The 17,771-nt window shown below is 37.4% G+C and overlaps 4 protein-coding genes across 7 annotated transcripts; 1 reads left to right on the top strand and 3 right to left on the bottom strand.

Annotated features, from left to right (window-relative positions):
* Positions 1-2,112: 2,112 nt before the first annotated feature.
* LOC133698366 (protein BUD31 homolog 2-like) lies at positions 2,113-3,379 on the bottom strand. 3 transcript variants are annotated; one of them, XM_062121262.1, is made up of 4 exons: positions 3,240-3,379; positions 2,928-3,028; positions 2,646-2,833; positions 2,113-2,513 (listed from the first exon to the last, which is right to left on the bottom strand). In XM_062121262.1, exons 2-4 carry the CDS (start codon positions 3,019-3,021, stop codon positions 2,358-2,360), a joined length of 438 nt encoding a protein of 145 aa, XP_061977246.1. In that variant the 5' UTR covers positions 3,022-3,028; positions 3,240-3,379; the 3' UTR covers positions 2,113-2,357. The 3 variants fall into 3 exon arrangements, with proteins under 3 accessions (XP_061977246.1, XP_061977247.1, XP_061977248.1); XM_062121263.1 differs by having other exon boundaries at positions 2,928-3,038; positions 3,240-3,358; XM_062121264.1 differs by having other exon boundaries at positions 2,928-3,055; positions 3,240-3,358.
* Positions 3,380-3,533: 154 nt separating this feature from the next.
* On the top strand, positions 3,534-9,121 carry LOC133699799 (alkaline/neutral invertase E, chloroplastic-like). Of its 2 annotated transcripts, none has more exons than XM_062123268.1 (7): positions 3,534-3,722; positions 4,032-4,732; positions 5,749-5,914; positions 6,028-6,239; positions 6,824-7,317; positions 7,421-7,469; positions 8,552-9,121. In XM_062123268.1, exons 2-7 carry the CDS (start codon positions 4,115-4,117, stop codon positions 8,867-8,869), a joined length of 1,857 nt encoding a protein of 618 aa, XP_061979252.1. In that variant the 5' UTR covers positions 3,534-3,722; positions 4,032-4,114; the 3' UTR covers positions 8,870-9,121. The 2 variants fall into 2 exon arrangements, with proteins under 2 accessions (XP_061979252.1, XP_061979251.1); XM_062123267.1 differs by having other exon boundaries at positions 3,535-3,701.
* A 373-nt stretch (positions 9,122-9,494) lies between these two features.
* Positions 9,495-11,534, bottom strand: LOC133699253 (uncharacterized). Its single transcript, XM_062122434.1, has 5 exons — positions 11,055-11,534; positions 10,811-10,946; positions 10,652-10,719; positions 10,474-10,560; positions 9,495-9,751 (listed from the first exon to the last, which is right to left on the bottom strand). Exons 1-5 carry the CDS (start codon positions 11,451-11,453, stop codon positions 9,686-9,688), a joined length of 756 nt encoding a protein of 251 aa, XP_061978418.1. The 5' UTR covers positions 11,454-11,534; the 3' UTR covers positions 9,495-9,685.
* Positions 11,535-11,989: 455 nt separating this feature from the next.
* Positions 11,990-17,211, bottom strand: LOC133699252 (serine/threonine-protein kinase D6PKL1-like). The gene is made up of 3 exons (XM_062122433.1): positions 16,965-17,211; positions 14,023-15,913; positions 11,990-13,073 (listed from the first exon to the last, which is right to left on the bottom strand). Exons 2-3 carry the CDS (start codon positions 15,714-15,716, stop codon positions 12,227-12,229), a joined length of 2,541 nt encoding a protein of 846 aa, XP_061978417.1. The 5' UTR covers positions 15,717-15,913; positions 16,965-17,211; the 3' UTR covers positions 11,990-12,226.
* Between the last annotated feature and the right edge of the window lie 560 nt (positions 17,212-17,771).

Raw genomic sequence — 17,771 nt, forward strand, 5'->3', positions numbered from 1 at the left:
TTAAACCTTGTTTCAGCACCCAAAAAAAAGGTATCCAGCACATAATCACCACAAAAGGCTTCACAAGCTTTATGCTGAGAGCAAAACTGTGAGGACTGAGTTCCAGCAAAATGTTATTCATGGCTACAATTGCAGGAATTTGAAAACTCAGGGAGTGCCATCAAACACCATAGAAAATATTCTATATGGCTCTATCGGAATTGCAACTGACCTGGATAAACTTGGTTTTGAGACCGAGAAACGATGTGTTGTGCAGACCAAGAATCTGAATAAAATAGGGCAAAAGTAAAGAGTGAGGCGTTCTCCTATTGATTTAATTCTGTACGGTACAGAACTAAAGATACAACTGACCTGCTTTTTGTTTTTTTCTTGGCAAAGAAATGGATGTATAGTCATTGACAATGAACTGGATGTTCAAATTATTGTGCTGTGTTACTTGAACACCTTTCATTATTCTGAATTGCAACAATCCAGTATCAAAATTGGATTGATTCTATTGAATCCCGATTTGAACAAGCCAAACTAAGACTGGCATAGAAGATCTGCAGAAACTTTTACTCAAAATGGGGGGGGGGGGGGGGGGAAGGACCTCCCATTGAAGGTTCTAGTACTAACCTAGACACCAACGCTGTTGTTGTTAAGGTTTCCACACATACCAACCATCCCATATCAGTTCGGGGTACCCCTGTTGAGAGTCCCATCGGAGTTACCCCTGCCTTGGCTTCAATGATGCAACCGAACCAAGCCCTATGGCCTGGATTCTCAACTAAAGCTCAGTATAAAGGAGTTGCAACTCAGAGCCTACCCCAACAGAACCCTATGGACACCATTTTCACTAACCAACCACTTGTTCCACATGTGCTCCTTCCCATATTCCACACACACCACCTTATATAGTTAACCTCCAAGATTTGGGTCTACGAATCTTGGCTCATTTGGGAGTGTAGTGGTGTGATTATAAACCCTATGGCCAACCCTAAGTTTGAATTCCCTAGGTTTAATATGGCACCAATCGTACATGGCTGGTAAATTTGGTCTTCCTTTTGTTCAGCGGGTAGATTATGTTACGTGCTAGATTTGGAAGATGGGCTAAAAAATATATATCGGCTACATTCAAGCAGCAAGTTCAAGATTGGGATTTCTATGAATATTTGGAGCAGTTTGGTGATACGAGGACAAGAGTACCATTGACCGATTATTCAGCCTTAAGAGTTCTTTATAGGAGGCCAGAAACCTGATCTACAATACGCTGCTATTCAAACTAAACCAAAGAATTTGGATGAGGCCATTGAACAAGTTGAGTTCAAACTCTCAAAACCAACCTTTGCCTATAAACACAACAACCGCCATCAACCCATCTCCCTTTTTACTCCCAAAGACACCCAACCCGCATACACACAAAATACCGAACCTGAACAAATCAACCCAAAAACACCAACCCTGCCAGAAAATCACTGAAAGAGCAGAAAAATGAGCCCAAGGGGAATGTTACTGGTGTGAAGTAGCTTACAGCCCAAACAACAAGTGTAAGACGCAGGTTTTTCCCATTGAAGTGGGAGGTGGCACTGAGTGTGAAGAGAGCGGTGTGCGGAAGCTGAGTATGAAGAGGTGATAAATACAGAAACCCAATTTTCATGACATGCCTTAACATGGGTAACAGCTTACCAAACCATGAAAGTATGTGGGAAGGTGGGCGTGAGGCAGCTTTTGATTCTAATTAATATGGGCAATACACGTAATTTTATGGATGAAAAGGTTGCTGATCGTTCCCATCAAACCAGCACCTTTGCATATGTGAACATTGAAAATGAGGCAGCAGGGATGCATACAAAAGAAATATTTGCATTCTTTCTGGAGAAATTAGTATGTGGTTTTCCCTATCATCATGAAATAATTTCAGAAGTTGAAATCATTTTCACATTTTGGTTTGGAAGGGAAACAAGCAAGCTTGTCGATTATTTTAATTTCATCAAATAATCTAGCCTTTCAGCCTCAAACGATATATAGTTAGTAGGGCAGTAAACTAACCAGGTTTGCTTGTTGTTCAACAATCCCACGGTCAGGTTCTGAAAAACACTATGAAAACGATGCGGCGTTCCAAACACACATGAGTTTTGGTTGCACACATTACCAATTTCTATCAATTTCAGTTTGTCAGTAAAAAGGTGGCCTTTGACATACATTGCCTGCTCATGAGGGTCATAACTAAATACAAACAAATCTCATCCTTCTTCAATTGGCCGTCCAAGTATCTTTCCTACATTGACTACATAAGTTACTACAACAAATGCCATACCTGGGCTTCCGATTAGCAGAAAGATTGTAGCAAAAAAAAGAGGGCTCAGACAAAGCAGCAATCAATCACCACTTGCACAGCCTCCACAACCACAATGCACGCACTCAACAACCTTCTCTTCCCTGAGATGCTTTGGAACCCTGCACACACAAGTCGTGCCAAAGTTGTGATCCCTGGGCTGGATGCAGCGGAGACAGCACAATCGTTCATATCCTGGCTGTAATTCAAACAAAGAAACTTAACATCAACAGGTTTTCAAATCTTCACGCATCAGATATTCATAAATTGCACACCCAAATGCGAAGTAATAGAATTCAAACATAAAAGCCCTAAAGAAACAGAAAAAAACCTTCTTCCATTTCGCAATTAGGTTACGATCCCCATAACCCTGGTCCAAACAGAACTCATAAAGCTCCTTAGATATCTCATTCCTTCTGTAATAAAGATCGTAAATGTATCGGCTCTTTTGATGTGTAATTTTGAAAATGGGCCACAGAGCCTCACACTTTCTCTTGCCGTCATGTGGATCAAGTTCAGCTGCAAAAAAATAAATAAATAAATAAAAGATCCCCTAAAAAAAAACATAGCAAATTAATTAATTAATAAAAAAATAATTGAACACGTAATCAACCTTCTCTCATCTTCCCATCCAGTTCGCGAAGCGTAGGCTCGATTAACTCCCATCCCTCCGGGTACTTGATCCGGCTTCTCCTCACTTTCGGCATTTTTACACTGTAATTCACTGCCTCAGTTAAAAACCTAAAATTAAATTTTAGATTAACAAATTTGGGTGATTTTTTATTATAAGAACTGAATTAGGGTTAGTAATTGAGATTCAAAAACAAAAGATAAATTGATTAATAATTTCAAAAATAAACAAAAAGCAAGGAACGAAGTTTGTGAGAGGAATTCAATAGAAGACAACGAATTCAAATCAGCTTACCGCAGCTCTGGATTTGATTAGGGTTTCCTCGATAATGCAAAAGAAGCCAACAAAGTGCTGAGGTTTCCTTTTTGCTGAAAAATAAATTAAAATAAGAAATATTATTTAGTCTGCTGGGCCTCAAGATGGATCCACCGACAAATGGGTGCCAGTTATATGGGCTTCCGGATCTAATAAAATCACACGTGTCCTTGCCAGTTATCCGTGTGGTATCACATGAGAAGCGAGGATAGGGCCCAACACCAATCCTTTAGTTTGGATGGGCCAATCCTTGAATCACCTGTGTTGTGTCTCAATTAAGCAACCAAGCCATGAAACGCTGCCGTTACAGTTCCGACCAAGTTTTTGACTCTCAAGAAACTGAAGCAAATGTCTCTTCCTCTTCGGATTACTGTCTGAAAACTGAAAAGAAACCATTCCCCACTCCCCTAGAGAGGGGGAAAAGAGGAGGAAGAAGCTAAGGTGAGCAAGGATTTTTCCGTGGTAAAGCTTTTTGAGTTTTTATTCTTAGCAAGTGGCAGCACTTAAAACTGAGATGCTTTGTTGCTTTCCTCTCCAATTTCATGCAAAAAATGGATTTTTTCTTTTAATCTCTCTTTGGTTGCTAAAATTTTCTGGAGATTAAGAGATAATTATAATTAAAGCACGTTTTTGTTTGTTATTTAGTTTAATTTTGTGAATTTTTCGTGAGTTTTTGTTGTGTAGTCAAACCGGAATTATTATTATTATTATTATTAATTCATATGATTTTATCTATGATGAAGTGGGTTGAATTTGGTTTTTTGTTTATAGGTTTATTTATATTTTAAGTGGGGGATTATCTTCTAACCTGGTGGGTTCGAAGAAATTAAGTAGAAATAGTTCTTATAAGGTAAATGGCTACTTCAAAGACGGTTTTACAAGTCTTATCTGGTGGTTTACCTTGCCCGCATCGTTTTGATCTGTGTTTCGGCGGTTTGAATTCCGTGCTTTCGATCTGCTCTGATGTAAAACGTAGGAAGAATATAGGTTTGGTATACAAAAAGTTGAACAATGGGATGAGGTTGTTAGGGAAATGCACGAGTCGGGGTGTAGGTGCCGTGACGTCTCGTGGGAAGGTGAAATGTATTGACAGGTGGGAATCTATGAGGTGCAAATGCCAAAAGGCTGAAAGTTTTGGAGGGGCAACTGCAAATGAATGGAGCCCAGTTTCGCTTCCTGTAAATGGCGTTTACGGTGCCACGAATATTTTTGAAAAGGGAAGTTTTGCATTGAAGGGTAATGAAGAGACGCAATCGATTGAGGAAGAAGCATGGGATTTACTCCGTGCTTCGGTTGTTTGTTACTGTGGTAATCCAATTGGAACAATTGCTGCAAATGATCCAAACAGTACTAGCATTCTGAACTATGATCAGGTTTTTATTCGTGACTTCATTCCGTCTGGAATAGCTTTCCTTTTGAAGGGAGAGTATGATATTGTGAGGAATTTCATCCTGTACACCCTTCAACTACAGGTAATGTTATTTATCACTTCACTAGTTCCTTATTAACTATTTAAATTATTTGCTCTATGTTTTAGTTGTCTTTGCCAGGGTAAAGATCATTTTCTTGTTTCTTAAATTTTTGGTCTTTAGGCTGCAGTTGTTTCTGTGTTTAGGATTAGTACTGGTCTGCCAGTTTTTTCCTTTTTGTGGAAGATGGAACTTAATTAAGAAAGAAGAAGAGGTAATGTAGATGAAAATGAGAGAGTAGGCATTTTCCAATTGGAAAACAAAGTTCTAAGACAATAGCATTTTGAATACAATTGAATATCAGTCAGGTTATTCACCCTTTGAAAAGCATCAAGTGAAGAATGTTGTAAAGAAGCAAGAAAAGTACTTTATCCCTGATTAACTGTTTAGACAGATTGATTTTTAAAATTCTGGAATTTCCTTTCATTCTTAAGAAGTAAATCATGAAAACAATGAACATCATCCAAAATCTTACCTATCACTCCCTCTTCTAAACTCTTTGAACCAGTATGAGTTGCTCAAAAGTTTGTGGACAAACCCATTGCTCATGAAATATTCCAAAAGGTAGATTTGTCGAACTCCATACAGTGAATTTCACTGAAATGGCTGACTGCAAGTCTTCTTACTGTGGGACCAATATTATGTCGGTCAACTTTTTTTTTCTTTTTCAAAACTCCTCTTCTAATGATTTTCATTAACATTTCAACTGGGAAGCTTTAATCATTAAATCAGCAAATCTAGGGACCATTTCTCATGTACTGTTTAATTATTATTTCTAGTGGGGATGATCTATCTTAAAAGTTATCCATCTTATGTTCTGATTTTTAGGTACCTTTTCTTGGAAGCTTGTTATGTTAGTTTTGTTTTATTGAGGAATATATTTTAGTGAATTTATGTTTTTTGAATTCATGCCGAGTAGGTTATGTTACCTTAAAAATTTATTTGAAGTAGAATAAGAATGAGTTTCATTTGTTTTATTTTAGGTTCTATAAGTTTGCTGAGTAATTCTTCTGTGATAGAGTTGGGAGAAAACCATGGATTGTTACAGCCCTGGTCAGGGACTTATGCCTGCCAGTTTTAAGGTGCGCACTGTTCCCCTTGACAGTGAGGATTCTGCTACTGAAGAGGTATTAGATGCTGACTTTGGTGAAGCAGCTATTGGCCGAGTTGCTCCAGTTGATTCTGGTAAAGGAAATGATTTCAAGAAGTTGCCTATTCAAAACCATCACTATTTTCTTTTCTTTTATTTTATTTTTTATTGGATTCTAGAACATTATGCATTGTGATTTTCTTGTCAGGATTGTGGTGGATTATACTGTTGCGAGCTTATGGAAAATGCTCTGGGGATCTTTCAGTGCAAGAGAGAGTCGATGTGCAAACTGGGATGAAAATGATCTTAAGGCTGTGTCTTGCTGATGGTTTTGACATGTTTCCAACTTTATTGGTGACAGATGGTTCTTGCATGATAGATCGTCGCATGGGAATTCATGGACATCCCTTGGAGATTGAGGTTAATACTCCCAAAATATAAATGCTAAGTTTAACTTGTGAAAATGAGGAATTATTTACTTTTTGTTTCTTATCCGGTTCCTTTATTTTGCGTCCTATGGCTTTTGAGAACAATCATGTTTACAGAATGTTTAGTCAGAGTTCAATCAAATTACTTGGGTGTTGGTCCTAGCTGATTGGGCAATGTGTATTGTCTTTTTCCATTATTTTACTTTTGGTTCATGTAAACATGAGGTTTCTAGATACTCTCTTTTCAGCTAATATCTATTAGAGAGTCTTCACCGGTGCAGAAGCAACTATAAGCTTGAAAGTTAGAAAGTTATCTTGCATCCAGAATGTGAATATATAGTCCCTCATGTTATTTCATTATCTACAAGTGATAGATAAACTCAGTTGATATTTTTAGCCAACCTAATGCATACAAATGGTTTTGATCTGAAAGGACGAGTGATATTGTGGTTCAGAGGTCTTATGTCCCTGTATCAGCTGCAAATTCAAACTTTGTGGAATATAAATAATGCTTATGCCTCTTAAACTAAAAAACTGTGGCAAAATTTGCACATAAAATTGCCATTTTTTTTGCAGGCACTCTTTTATTCAGCATTACTTTGTGCACGTGAGATGCTTGCTCCAGAGGATGGATCAGCTGACCTCATTAGAGCTCTTAACAATCGTCTAGTTGCCCTATCATTCCACATCAGGGAATATTACTGGATAGATTTGAAAAAACTGAATGAAATATACCGTTATACCACAGAGGAATACTCTTATGATGCAGTTAATAAGTTTAATATCTATCCAGATCAGATTCCTCCCTGGCTGGTTGAATTCATGCCCAACAAAGGAGGTTATTTGATTGGAAATCTGCAACCAGCTCACATGGATTTCCGTTTCTTTACTCTTGGAAACTTATGGTCTATTGTAAGTAGTCTTGCAACATTGGATCAGTCCCATGCCATCCTGGATCTTATTGAAGCAAAATGGGCAGAATTAGTGGCGGAAATGCCAATCAAAATATGCTATCCTGCTCTTGAAGGCCAGGAATGGAGGATTATCACTGGCAGCGATCCCAAGAACACGTGATGCTTTAACTTCAATCTTTTGATATCCTTGTTGTTCTTTTGACTTTAAGAGGGTTTTTAAGTTCTTGCTGCATATTCTGAACTTGTTATTTTGCTGCAGAGCCTGGTCTTATCACAATGGAGGATCTTGGCCAACTTTGCTTTGGCAGGTTAGTTTGGTGTTCTAAAGTTAAATCAAGGTTTAAACCACTATTTTCTTAGAGCATGATATATCTAAGATGTACCATCTTCATAGCATTTTCTTTATGGGAATCGTGAAACCCAATTCCTTAATCATGTTAACAACATTTTGGGCAATTTTTAAACACTGTTGAATTATTCAACTACTTTTGATTGTGATACCTTTTCTTGAAATATTCCAATGCTGCAACTCTCGCTATTTTAGGAACATATTCTTTTTGAGATTGATATAACCAAATTTCCTGTTGGCAATCCTGAAATTGACTGGTATGGATAATTAATGCAGAAGCATTTATTGTTGTTCCCAACATTGCCATGCCCTGTTTATATTTCTGTTCTCATTTGTATAGAATTTTCCAGAGGCTGCATTTCCCTTTGGCTCTGAGCATGATTGATTTCCATTTCTTTCTTTCCCAGATATTCGGTCTCTTACTGTGCCTGCCGTATAGATTTTCTAGGCTTTGTATATGACACGCCCACTCATAGCATATAGTCAAACAGATAAAGGGACTTCAAATGCCAATTACTTTGTTGCATGGCTCTGCAGAAGAGTTGCTAGTTAATGTTACCATAATATGCCAATGCCTTAAGGCAGCTGATAGTTAGTTAAGCTAGTTAAGAGTACTTGATCACATTTTGAATATGTATTAGCCCATCTCCACTCCATCTAGAAACGGCTAAGCCTCCTTTTTCCTACCGATTATGCAATTATGCATTCAAAACGATGAAATGCAAGTAGGTAGTTTGAGCCCAATTTGTATTTTATGACCTATAAATGAATTGTCTCTTCAATTAATTTTAGATGCCTTTAATGTTGAACATTAGATTGCCTAAATGTACAATTGTTTGGCACCATCCAATATTTTAGCACTGGATAGGTTTTTCTTTTCCTTCTTGAGAATGTAGTGCTGAATATGTTAGATAAGGAATATTATATGTTACCGCAGTAAAATTTGCGGTGCTTCTAATTGCAATTTTTGCTCATTTTCTCTCTGCACTTGGCAGAATATATTTTTCTTTCAAACTAACTTATTTATGGGTCCTCTTCCAGCTTACTGTAGCATGCATAAAGATGAATAGACCAGAGATCGCTGAAAGAGCAGTTCAGCTTGTTGAGAGGCGCATATCTAGAGACAAGTGGCCAGAATACTATGACACTAAGCGAGCAAGATTTATTGGAAAACAGGCACACTTATTTCAAACCTGGTCGATTTCAGGTTACCTCGTGGCAAAACTCTTCCTTGCCAACCCTAGTGCAGCAAAGATTTTCGTAAATGAAGAGGATCCAGAGCTTGTAAATGCTTTGATTAGTGCCAACCCAAGGAGGAAACGTGCTAGGAAAATCTTCAAGCAGCCCTTCATTGTATGACAAGTATTGTGAAGCTAAGAAGAGGGCTACTAGACAAACTTGTCCAAATTTTGCAAATATAGATACAGAATTGGAGGCATGAGACTGATAGTTTCTGCACCGAGAAATGCAGATGCTGGTGCTTTGTTACCATTGTTTCTCCTTTAACATACGAGTTTGACATGAACAAGTAGAAATGCTAGAGTTGTGTCGATCACTCTCCCTCATTGGGAGATTAAAACAGTAGCAATACAAACGTTTTTTGGAGTGGTTGATCAACTCGTCAAATGCAGGGGGGAAAACCTGCATTTTGTTTCCTTGCCCTATATTTTTATTTTCTCAACAACGCAAGTAGACAAGTGGTTAATAGAATTTCTTTGATCGAAGGCTTCGCCCATTCAACCAGCATAGCAGCAAATGTGCACTGGCTGGTGCTTTGAGAGTTCGAAAGACATGTTGAATGTGTACTTGGTCAGATGACAATGAGAAGAAGGGGTGAGAGAAAAAAAAAACTAAACTGAGAAAATCAAAAAAAATCAAAACAACTAAATCTAGAAAAAAAATTAATTAATAAACTGATTGGAAAGCCAAAAAATAATTGGTTCAGTTTTGATTTTAAGAGTGTTAATCGATTGAACTTAAACGGTTTAACCAAAATAAAACCTTACTATATAAAGCAAACAGATATAAAAACATCTTTTTTCTCTACACAGGCACAAACCCTAACTCCCAGATCATTCAAAGTCGCCCCCTTTCTTGATGTATTACATGCAGTTGCTTTAAATCACTATAAAATGTCAAAGCCAAAGGTTGGATCAACCAGCATTTAACCACAAGTTAATTTTTTTCAGCCAAAATGCTGTCCAACAATGATTCACAAGCATCTTCAAGTAGATCCAAGACCTGTGATAAAAGGAAAGATCGTGAGATTAGTAACAACCACAAATGCACTGGATATGCTAGATTAAGAGTGTTCTAGAAACAGAAATTGAGGAGTCTGCTCGATCATCTTCCACAGGAAGACCATTATCTTGACAGTAATCAATCAAGAAACTTTGAGAATTTTTATGACCACACAAATATTCAATTTCTATAGTGAGTGGTCAACGAGCCTATCATGAGGAAATTAAAGCAGGCAAGTTAAGAGTCGAGAGAATAGATTAGATACAAGCAGTTCAGCCTTACCGTCTACATGAATGCAACACCACGGGTTACAAGGTGAAGGAAGTTAAAGAAAGGAACTAAGAAAATTTGTCCTATAACTAACAACAGAAGACAGAAGCATTATCTATAATGCAACATGCACTGAAGGATCAACAAACACAGCAGTAGTCTGACGAAGAGGTGACTTCTGATTTGGAATAATATAAGCAACGAGTAAATAAAAAATTTTAAGCCAGGAGAGCCTATATACCTTAGCTGCCTCTTTAAGCAGTAACATCTACATTGAAGAAAATCTGAGTTCATTTCTTTAAAATAAACCAATTCAATCACAACAAATTGTTCTAAATGAATTTCAATGAAGAACAATCAAGCAACTTAAGTCATGATATTGAAGACTCAATCAAGATTTCACAAACTTCCGATACAAGCTCTGAGGGTTTACTCAAATTCTCATACATTACCTTCTCAAAACCCTGTGGTCCGCCATAGTAAGGATCTGGGACTTCTGTTTCATCATGTTTCTTACAAAAAGAACACATTAGCTTAACCTGCGAAAACAACAAAAACATACGAGAGTTAACAAATTAAAATACCTGCATGCAAAAATTCACACCAAAACCCTATAAATCTTTCGCCCACCTTCTTGTGTGCATCATCAGGAAGTGTCTCTTTAAATTTCCACTTATTAAAAGCTTCCATTATATCCTCTGCACAAAACCCAATTCAAATATAACAACATATTATCAAAAGAATTAAAGAAGCTAACAAATCAGAAAGAAGTAAAAAAGTCATTTGTACCTCTATTTTGGTTGTCCATAGCAAGAATGATATCAAAATCTCTAAAATCAGACGGTCGAATGGGCCTTGATATGGAAGTTATCTCAATCCCACGCCTTTTAGAAGCTGCCCTCATTCTTGAGTCTGCTGGATTACCCTTTATTAACCAAAAAAACCAACACAAGAATCATTTACACTCCATAAAATGCTATTTTTCATTATTCTCTACAATCAAAGCAACAGAATTTTAGAAAGCTATGTTTACCTCATGGTAATTAATGGTGCCAGCAGAGTCAATCTTGAACTTAGAATCAAGTCCTCTCTTGTTAACAATATCAGTAAACACGCCCTCAGCAGCTGGACTCCTACAAATGTTGCCTAGACACACAAAAAGAACAGCGAAAGGTTTGGTCTCTGTTGAAGAAGCCATTGATGATGATGCTTTGATCACAAAGGACCTGAAATGGATAGCACTGCTTGTGGGGTTTTTGGGATGAAGATGGGAATATTGGAGAAATGGATATTTATTAATGAGAGGAAATGGGGCTTTCAGAGAGAGGAGTTTAGTGGCATTGTGGCAAAATTGTAAATTTAGAGATGGGTTTGGAAACCTAGTATTAGGAGAACTGTTGTAATACGAGGTTGTTACTGATGTCCTAACCATCACTCCTGTGAGGGTGGAGGTGTTGGCAAAGGATATGGTGATGACAGTAATTTGCCGTGGGTGTGTTGGGATTTCATTGGTCTATAATTATTCTGTGAGGGTAGATTTCAAAATTAAAAAAAATGGGGCTGCCGGTGGATAGGGTATGCGGGTCGGGTTTCCTCTTTTCTTCTCTGTTTCACTGTATATCAATAAATTTGTGGAAGTAAACTTGCTAAGATTCCAGATCAACATTGTAACGATTCCCTTCCGTTAAGCATTACCACATTAAAGAAATTTTGGCCCGTCGTGTGCATGCAGGGAGCAGAGCCATGGCCATGTAGCCTCGCACAAGAGTTAACAAATTCACTTCTTGTTATTTACTTCCTGTCTAAAACCTTATAAATGTTAGACGGAATCCCCATGTTATTTAACAAACAAAAACCATTAACAGGATAGTAGATGGTTGAAACAATTGCAGAAAGCTAGAATGTAGTAGGGACTACGATCAAACCATGGAAAAATGATGCAGAATCCACTCTTCAATGCTCAGACAATTAAGAGCAATGCTTCTCCACTTCCACATTCTCAATTTCAACTCTAAACTAGAGTTATGGTATACATGTATCTCATACTAAATAAGTTGCCGCAAATTTTCAGATTTTCAGATCACATTTACACTATATGCCATAAATATGTATATATACCAGTTACACTGATGATGAGAAACCCCATTTTAAAAAAATGATAAGAAAATTCAACATCTTCCGTTTCTCACATCAGATAAGTGCGGGCTAAAACATCTCAAACTCTCTTAGCTCTGCTGTATCCTTGAACTTAGCGCAGTCCTTGTTCTGAGAAAATGTGTTTGATGCAATTCCAACATCACATTGATTAGGTAGCTCTGGAGGAATTGCACACCGTATCAGAGCCCAGTTAAGGCCGTCGAAGAAGGGGTGCTGTTTAATCTCTGCAGCCCCTTTCACAGATCCTAGCCGATCCCCAGGTTCCTTTATCAACAACCCTCTAATCAAATCACGTGCATGAAAACTAACTATAGGGTTACTGGGGAACTTGAGGCTTCGTGACACAACATTGGACAATGTTTCCTCATTTCCTGACCCCTTGAAAGGCGTTCTACCATATAACAGCTCAAACAGGAAGATTCCAAACGTCCACCAATCAACAGCACTGCCATGCCCCTCACCTTTGATGATCTCAGGGGCCAGGTATTCATGGGTTCCGACAAAGGAGTTAGAACGAGCACTAGTTGGCTCCACTACCACCTGTGGCAGTGGGCTGACCTGAGCAGCTAGGTCAGATTTTAACTTCTGAGATTTTGCAGCAACTGACAGAAGTCTTGGAGTGAAACATGATACTTGCCAGGCTGGGTGGAGACAGAATGGGTCAATGCAGCTAGCTTCAGAGCATGGACTCGACATCTTTTTTGTCGGCTCTTCAGCAGGTGAAGATGATTTAAGTAGAACAGGATTAACAGCACACCTGAGTGAAAGGTCAAAATCTGAAAGCATGATATGCCCATCCTCTCGGACCAGAATATTTTCTGGTTTTAAATCTCGATAAACAACTCCAAGCATGTGCAGGTACTCCAGTGCAACGAGGACTTCAGCAACATAAAACCTACAAACATGATTGCGTCAAAATGAATTGAAGAGACAAGAGGTAAAATTAAGTTAAGAATAACCAAGTACAAGCAACACTCTTCTAATATATTTACTTCTATATCAATGAAATTCACAAGTGTGTGCTCCTAAAATCAGAACTGCTTCTGGGGAGTTAAATATCGATCCTTCTTTAGCTATCAAGTGTCTCATAGCAATAAGCTGGCTCTCCAAGTTGTGATGTGACATAACAATCACATCACCAGCACAATTTCACGTGCATCCATTCACTATACCATCTATAACTAGCTTCCAAAATCTTCAACCCATAAGTTTCACTTCAAGAAATTAATTTTTTAACCTTGCTGCATCTTCCTATGTACCAATAAGACTGTTGCTCTATTAATCTGCTTCTTGTATACCATTAAGGCACACCAAATTCAATAGAATGGCAGCTATTAGACCCCAATTGATTATGAGAGCCCCCGCCTCTGACTATAATTTCAGGTTTCCAGTCAAATAACCTATTGTAATTAATGCCCATCTTTTTCAACATAAAACTCCTTTTTTTCCCCTTTTTATAGGGATGAAATGCTAGTCACAAAAAATTTATCAGCCATCATGTGGTCATCGATCAATTGGGCAACTACATTCACAAATTGAAATGCATTAATGTGAGTGAGAAATAAATGGACTACGTCACTTAGGATACCAAAATCAGATTTCTTATCCTGGGGTTGTATATGCAAGCGTTCATGTGTGTTGTCTGTGTGTTCATGCAGATGCATGCATCAGTGTGCATGTGAGAGAGTTTTTGTTCCCCCCAACCCACGTGCACGTGTGTGTGAGAGAGGGGGGGGGGGTGTCCAAGAGAATAACAGGAAAAATAGGTTATTGGTGGAATAGATAAATTACACTGTAAAGTGCAAGGCTGGAAAATTTATGAGAACTTAAATAGAAATTAGTACCTTGCAGCTGGTTCAGAGAAACTTCTGCCAGATTGTTTCTGCCGCAGCACATGCAGATCTCCACCAGGACAATACTCCATAACCAGGCAGGAGAGTTTATCTGACACAAAATGGGCATATAATGTAGGGAGAAAAGGATGATCCAGCATCTGCAAAATCTTTCTTTCTGTTAGGGCCCTAGACATCTTCTTCCTAGTTGCCAAGTAGTCATTATCCATCACTTTCAAAGCAAATAGGCAATTTGTACCAGTTAGCTCAGCAAGATAAACAGACCCAATATCCCCACAACCAAGCTTCTTGATCAGCTTAAAATGTTTCAAACAAAAGCTTCCATGCTGCTTCTGAGTATGGCGAATGGCTTCCCACCTCAAGTCCTTTGACATATGCGGCCGACTGCCACTATGACTATAACCACTTAGATTGCTATCATCACTAATACTTGTGCTACTACTATAGTCACCAATGCTACTTTTTGAACTTTGTGAGAATTCCCCCTTTTCTCTTGATCTTGATTTTTCATCTACCTTTGCCAATATAGATCCTGTTTTGTTAGCACCATTCAGACTTGAACCCAGCCTGCTTGAACTTGTGTCAGTAATGATTGAATTGTATTCAGTGCTATTATTTCTACTGCTAGAAGCTGGAGAAGCTTTTGTACCTTCTCTCTTTACACTCTCTAGAATACAGTCATGCACCATGTTGTCCAAATTGCTTGTACTAGGATTCAGATCACTATTGACTTTTCTAATACTTGGATTGGAACTGCTAGAGGCAGAAGCTGAATCCTGCTTTACTTTTTTCTTAATGAAGTTCTTGCTCCTGAAGATTGGCTTCATAAAGCATGGACTGTTACATACAGAATTATTCACCGTATGTCCAGGGCTTGAACCAGACACAGAAAGTGAAGAAGCAGCATGCAACTGGTTTTTCTCCTCCTCTGGCACTGGAGTTTTGACGGAAATTTTGATCGAGGCTGGAGCAATCTCAACCACCTCCTTTAGCTTCTCACCAACATGACTGGTAGATGAACAATCAGTAGATTTAAGCTCTCTGATTTCTTCCTTTGATATTTGACTATCAAACCCTGTAGGTAGAGGAACAATCTGATCCCGGGAAGAATGGGGATTTTGATCTGATAACTCTGCCTTAACCATTTGTGAGGATTCAAACATCTTCTCAGAAGAATTTGATGTTATTTTTTCTGGTACAAGAGAAATTTCCACCAAATTTCCATTACCTTCATTTAGGGGGAGCACAGATCCATCAGCCTCAACTACCACTGCCCTGTACAACCTTTTGATAGTTCCGACTTCTGAGGACCTTGATGAATTTGTTGGTCTTGATAATCGCTTCATTGCTGCCATCTCTGATGCCTGAGAGATGCACAATCCTCTCAAAGCCTGCTTCAAACTAACAGGCTCTGAAATTCCAATCCCTGACATTTGAGGTGAACCAACCTTCATCGGTCTCTTCATAGCTTTCTTCCGTAAAGCATCTTTAACACTTTCATCCAGGTGCTTAGCTGAAGTTCTAATCTCAATTGCTTCAAAAAGACGATTGATGTCATCTTCAATAGAATACCGACTACCAAACTTCGGAACAGAATGCTTCCTGGCTTTCTCATCCATTTTCGATTCAAAATCTAACTCTTCATTTGATTCAACAATTTCAGAAATGCTGGGCACTGCATCCATCTCCACGATATTCACTCAAACACTACAGAAAACAGACTTTGCAAAAACTATATTAACCCAATTCCAAGGAAGCATTTCGAAGATAAAGCAGCATAGACATCACATATCCTTGGAAATTATCTTCAGACATAATGATCCCTGAATCCAAACAGCCCGTGAAAACCCATTCTCTTACCTCAAAATGGATCATCCAAATCCTGCCATAACCACCAATTCATTGAGAAAATTATTCATTCTATAAACCAAAAAAAATAGGCACAGGTTAAACCAACTCTTCCCATACAAAAATTTCAAGTTAAATTCAATATCAACAGTTCTACATCAATAGCAATCAAAACCCCATTTCCAGACATGATTGAAACTTACCAAACCTGTGTTTCCCACTATTTGTCAAAAAAGAAAAGAAGTTATTTGACCATAAATTGAAAGATTTTGTTTGAATTTATGCAAAAGTGTAAAGATATGCCTAAACCTGGCACTCATAGCTTTTCTTTACCAACAATTCATATGACTGACAATGATCAAACAATCAACGTTCGCACTCACATAGCTACAGCAAAACAAAACAAAAAAAGGTTTCCCGCTTCAAATCAAACAATATTTTCTATCATTACTAAGTACCAAGCGAAAGTATTAATCTTCTTCAGTTCTTACTTGGACATTGCATTTGATAATCAAAAATCGTATAATAAATACAATTAGTTTCGAATCCATGTCCTAGATCTTGCTAATCATGTCGAATCAAGCCCAGTAAAAACATGTTTTTGTGTCAATTCATGCTTGTATTTTCGAATATCAAAACACTTTAGATTTTATTTTTTTAGAAATTAAAAAAAAAATAAGCATGATAGAGCAAGTGATTTTTTACTTCAAAATTTAATATCCCAAGTCCCACCACACCATTTGTCCAATCACAAAACATAAATCAACTCAACAAATTCAAAATGCGTGATTTAAGATTAAATATTAATATTAATAATAGCAAAATTCAAAAAGAAACAGAAAAAATAAAATCACAGAGCAAACTGTAACGTGCTTCATAAATCAAAAGAAAAGGAAGAATAACAAAAAAAAAGAAAAGAAATATCGGTGCTTATATCTTAAAAAAAAAAAAAAGAGGAAAGGAAAGCTCAAAAGTAAAACTAAAAAAAAAAATAGAAAGCCAAAAATAGAAACAGAAAACAGTACAAGAAAATGCTCTCCGTTCTGTTAAGGAATAAAAAACAGTGGGAAAGAGAAGCTCCTTACCTGAAAAAGATCAGAACCAATCAGAATCGAAAAACAGCTGCTGAGTAACAAGAAGAAGTCGAGAAGGAAAAGAAATAGTAGAGATGATGGTTAGGGTTAGGATTAGGGTTAGGGTTAGGAGTTAGGGCACGAGAGAGAGCGGTGCGAGAGTGAATGAGGAAAGAGAAAGATTAGAATGCAAATCACGAGAAGTACCAGTAGCTTACTGTTTCTTTTTCTTCTGTTGTTGGGTAGTGATTGGATGACAACACTTGTTTATCAACAGAATTGACAACATTTATCAGTGGCTGGCTCTTCAAACTCGAACGAAGCGCGTGCTTGGTGTGGTGTGTCTGATCTTCAAAATCTTACTTGCCACTCCCTGTACTTTCTTTGGTCTAACAGATCAGTCCCCATTGGTTACCTTGCTGTAAAGTGAAGAATTTCCTATTTCAAGTATATGACTAAAAAAATATTGTCAAAATGATGTAATTAACATCATGAAACCTTACAGAAATTCAAATTTCCAAACTATTTAAATGTAAAAAAATTATATAGATCTCAAGTTCTTTGGCATTGTTATCAACCTCTAAAATACAATCATTTTGAAAACATATTCATCGATTTCAAGAAATTTTTTGGCATTGTTATTGACCTGAAAATATAGTTATTTTAATATTTTTTTTATGAATATAGTTCTCTCTATTAACATGTTTTTTATTTATCTTAACTAACATAATGTTTTCAACTAAATTCATTGTCTTGTTGAAAAAATAAATATTTTATGATTGTTAAAATAAATTAATAAAAAATATCAAAATAGTATAT

Source organism: Populus nigra, chromosome 7, assembly GCF_951802175.1.
Source record: "Populus nigra chromosome 7, ddPopNigr1.1, whole genome shotgun sequence".
NCBI classification, from domain to species: domain Eukaryota; kingdom Viridiplantae; phylum Streptophyta; class Magnoliopsida; order Malpighiales; family Salicaceae; genus Populus; species Populus nigra.